The sequence below is a fragment of the Ananas comosus genome, unplaced genomic scaffold (genome assembly GCF_001540865.1).
Source record: "Ananas comosus cultivar F153 unplaced genomic scaffold, ASM154086v1, whole genome shotgun sequence".
Classification (NCBI taxonomy): domain Eukaryota; kingdom Viridiplantae; phylum Streptophyta; class Magnoliopsida; order Poales; family Bromeliaceae; genus Ananas; species Ananas comosus.
In genome coordinates this window covers 1-2,807 of record NW_017891527.1, presented here as the reverse complement: position 1 = coordinate 2,807, position 2,807 = coordinate 1, and the positions used below count along the sequence as shown (strand labels likewise).

Here is a 2,807-nt window from a genome sequence, read left to right as displayed (position 1 = left end):
GGGAAAAAAAATATATTTTGGAATTAATACTCTTCTCTTTTATATACTAACCAACTTTATTTATTTTTATATAATAGTATCGAAATTGGATCTGTCGATACCATAACTCTTTCTTTTACTTACAAAAGAATAAAAAAACTAAATTATAAAAAACCTTTCTATAAATATCTATTTTTTTATTTTTATTTTTTACTTTCAAAATCTATATTTTGCTCTCTTAAAATTTTAAAAATATTTTCAGAGAGATATGGAGTTAATAAAAAGCGCAAAATGATCAAATTGCCCTTATTTTTGCTATACGAAAAGAATAAATTTTTAATATATTTTTGTCATTTTGAAAGATATTTTTTGTATAATTATAAAAAAATGGATGGAATAGTGATAAAATTACGACGAAAAGGGCTAATATAATAATTTGAAATGTTGATAAGATAAAATATAAATTTTTAAAAATTAAAAAAATTAAAAAAATATTTATAAAAAAAATGTAATTTAATCATAAAAAAAGTCCTGCGCACGTTAGAACAAAGTGTAATACGTTAGAGAACAAGCTAAATAGATAATTAAAGATTAAGGAGTGGTAATAATTTTTATTAAGATATGTTCAATAATTTCTATTTAAGAATATATTTGAACTGAAGCATCTGTATTTTTTTTTTTTTTTTTAATTACTCACAAGATTAGATTATACTGGACATTCTGAATTGTCTAGATATATATACCCACATGTGGACAAACACTTACGTTAACTTTAACAAGTTAAATAAGGATGATGCTTTAAACAAAAATAAATTTAATATTATCTGATAGTTTAGTTAATTTGCCCAATAATTTATTGACCAAATCATATTAAATTTAACAAAATCTGATTAATTTATTTGAACTAGTAATAATAATATTTCCCCACAAGAACAAAGAACAATTTGTCCTCCCCAGTTGTTTTGCTCCATTTGGCCTCTCATAATTATTACATAAATGAAAACAATAAATAAAATATCTTTTTTAGAATTAAAATTTAAAATAAACTATCTGGTTGTTTCTAGAACATGAACAACTGGATGAAAAGACAATACAACAAAAAGGTGGGGAGTTAAATGCCAACTTGACATCTCCAATGTCGTTGGTTTTTTTTTTTTTTTTTGGGGTAAACTTCAAATATTATTCATGTGGTTTCGCATANATAATAATTTTTATTATTCTATATTATTATATTAGCCGTGCATCGCACGGGTGAAAATCTAGTTATTCTTATGAAAAGTAAAACTTGAAATCTGATATCTGCTTAATTTGTTCTCGAAAATAGTATTTTACAATCAAGCATGATTCTAAAAAATATATATAATAAAATTAAAAATAATAATTAAATATTTATAATGTTATGCTACATCACTGAATCAATCGATTCCTGACCAAGTAACATTTCAGAATCGTTAATTTGCCTGAGTTTTATATGTATATATGTTGTCTAACTAGCCATGCATACTACAAGCAGAAGCAAAAGCAGGACTAACCAAATTAACAACTAGATATCATAAGCGCTTACCACACGGAGAGCGAATCGAGCGCCAGCTCCGGGTTCTCGAGAAGCCCGGCAATAAGCACGAGCACCTGGAAGTACCAGGCCTCGAGGCAGAGCATCACTGCCGACGCCGCCGACAGCTTGAAGAACTCGCCGAGCCCGGCGAACGCCTGCCACGAGAACCCGGTCCACGTGAGCCGGCACCGCGGGCTCGCCGCGATGTAGACGAACTGGGCCCCCACTATGATCCAGAAGCTCAGGCTCAGCACCAGCGAGGCCCCCAAGAGGCCCAAGCCCACCTTGTACACCACCACCCAGCTCAGCAGCAGGTGCACGATAAGCGTGGCCGCGCTAATGTACGCGCTCGGCGCCACGATGCTCTGCGCCTGCAGAAACTTTTGTATGGGGAAGTTCGTGGCGTACGCGAATATCTGGGGGATGAGTCCGTATACGAAAATTGATGCGGCCTCGGCGATCTCGGGGGACTCGCCGAGGAGGACTAGGATCGGGCGGGAAAAGGCGTAGACGACGGCGAGTGGAATCCCGGTGGCGGTTAGGAGGACCGTTGACCGTTGGAGGTATATTCCGAGCATCTCGTACTTGTGCGCCCCGTACGCCTGTCCGCATAGAGTCTCCACTGCGGATCCCATCCCTAGCTGTTGTATTTTATTTTATACGACGAAATTATTGATGGTGAAAATTACTTAAAGCAGTGAAAGGGGAAAAAAAATATATTTTGGAATTAATACTCTTCTCTTTTATATACTAACCAACTTTATTTATTTTTATATAATAGTATCGAAATTGGATCTGTCGATACCATAACTCTTTCTTTTACTTACAAAAGAATAAAAAAACTAAATTATAAAAAACCTTTCTATAAATATCTATTTTTTTATTTTTATTTTTTACTTTCAAAATCTATATTTTGCTCTCTTAAAATTTTAAAAATATTTTCAGAGAGATATGGAGTTAATAAAAAGCGCAAAATGATCAAATTGCCCTTATTTTTGCTATACGAAAAGAATAAATTTTTAATATATTTTTGTCATTTTGAAAGATATTTTTTGTATAATTATAAAAAAATGGATGGAATAGTGATAAAATTACGACGAAAAGGGCTAATATAATAATTTGAAATGTTGATAAGATAAAATATAAATTTTTAAAAATTAAAAAAATTAAAAAAATATTTATAAAAAAAATGTAATTTAATCATAAAAAAAGTCCTGCGCACGTTAGAACAAAGTGTAATACGTTAGAGAACAAGCTAAATAGATAATTAAAG

The 2,807-nt window shown here is 31.6% G+C and overlaps 1 protein-coding gene across 1 annotated transcript in view; it reads right to left on the bottom strand.

The window, feature by feature from the left end:
• LOC109704979 (protein DETOXIFICATION 40-like) overlaps positions 1 to 2,320 on the bottom strand; it is a 12,840-nt gene extending 10,520 nt beyond the window's left edge. The window contains exon 1 of the mRNA XM_020225741.1: positions 1,544 to 2,320. Within this exon, the coding sequence (XP_020081330.1) occupies positions 1,544 to 2,169 (626 nt within the window). The 5' untranslated portion in view covers positions 2,170 to 2,320. The remainder of the gene's footprint in view (positions 1 to 1,543) is intronic.
• Positions 2,321 to 2,807: the final 487 nt, after the last annotated feature.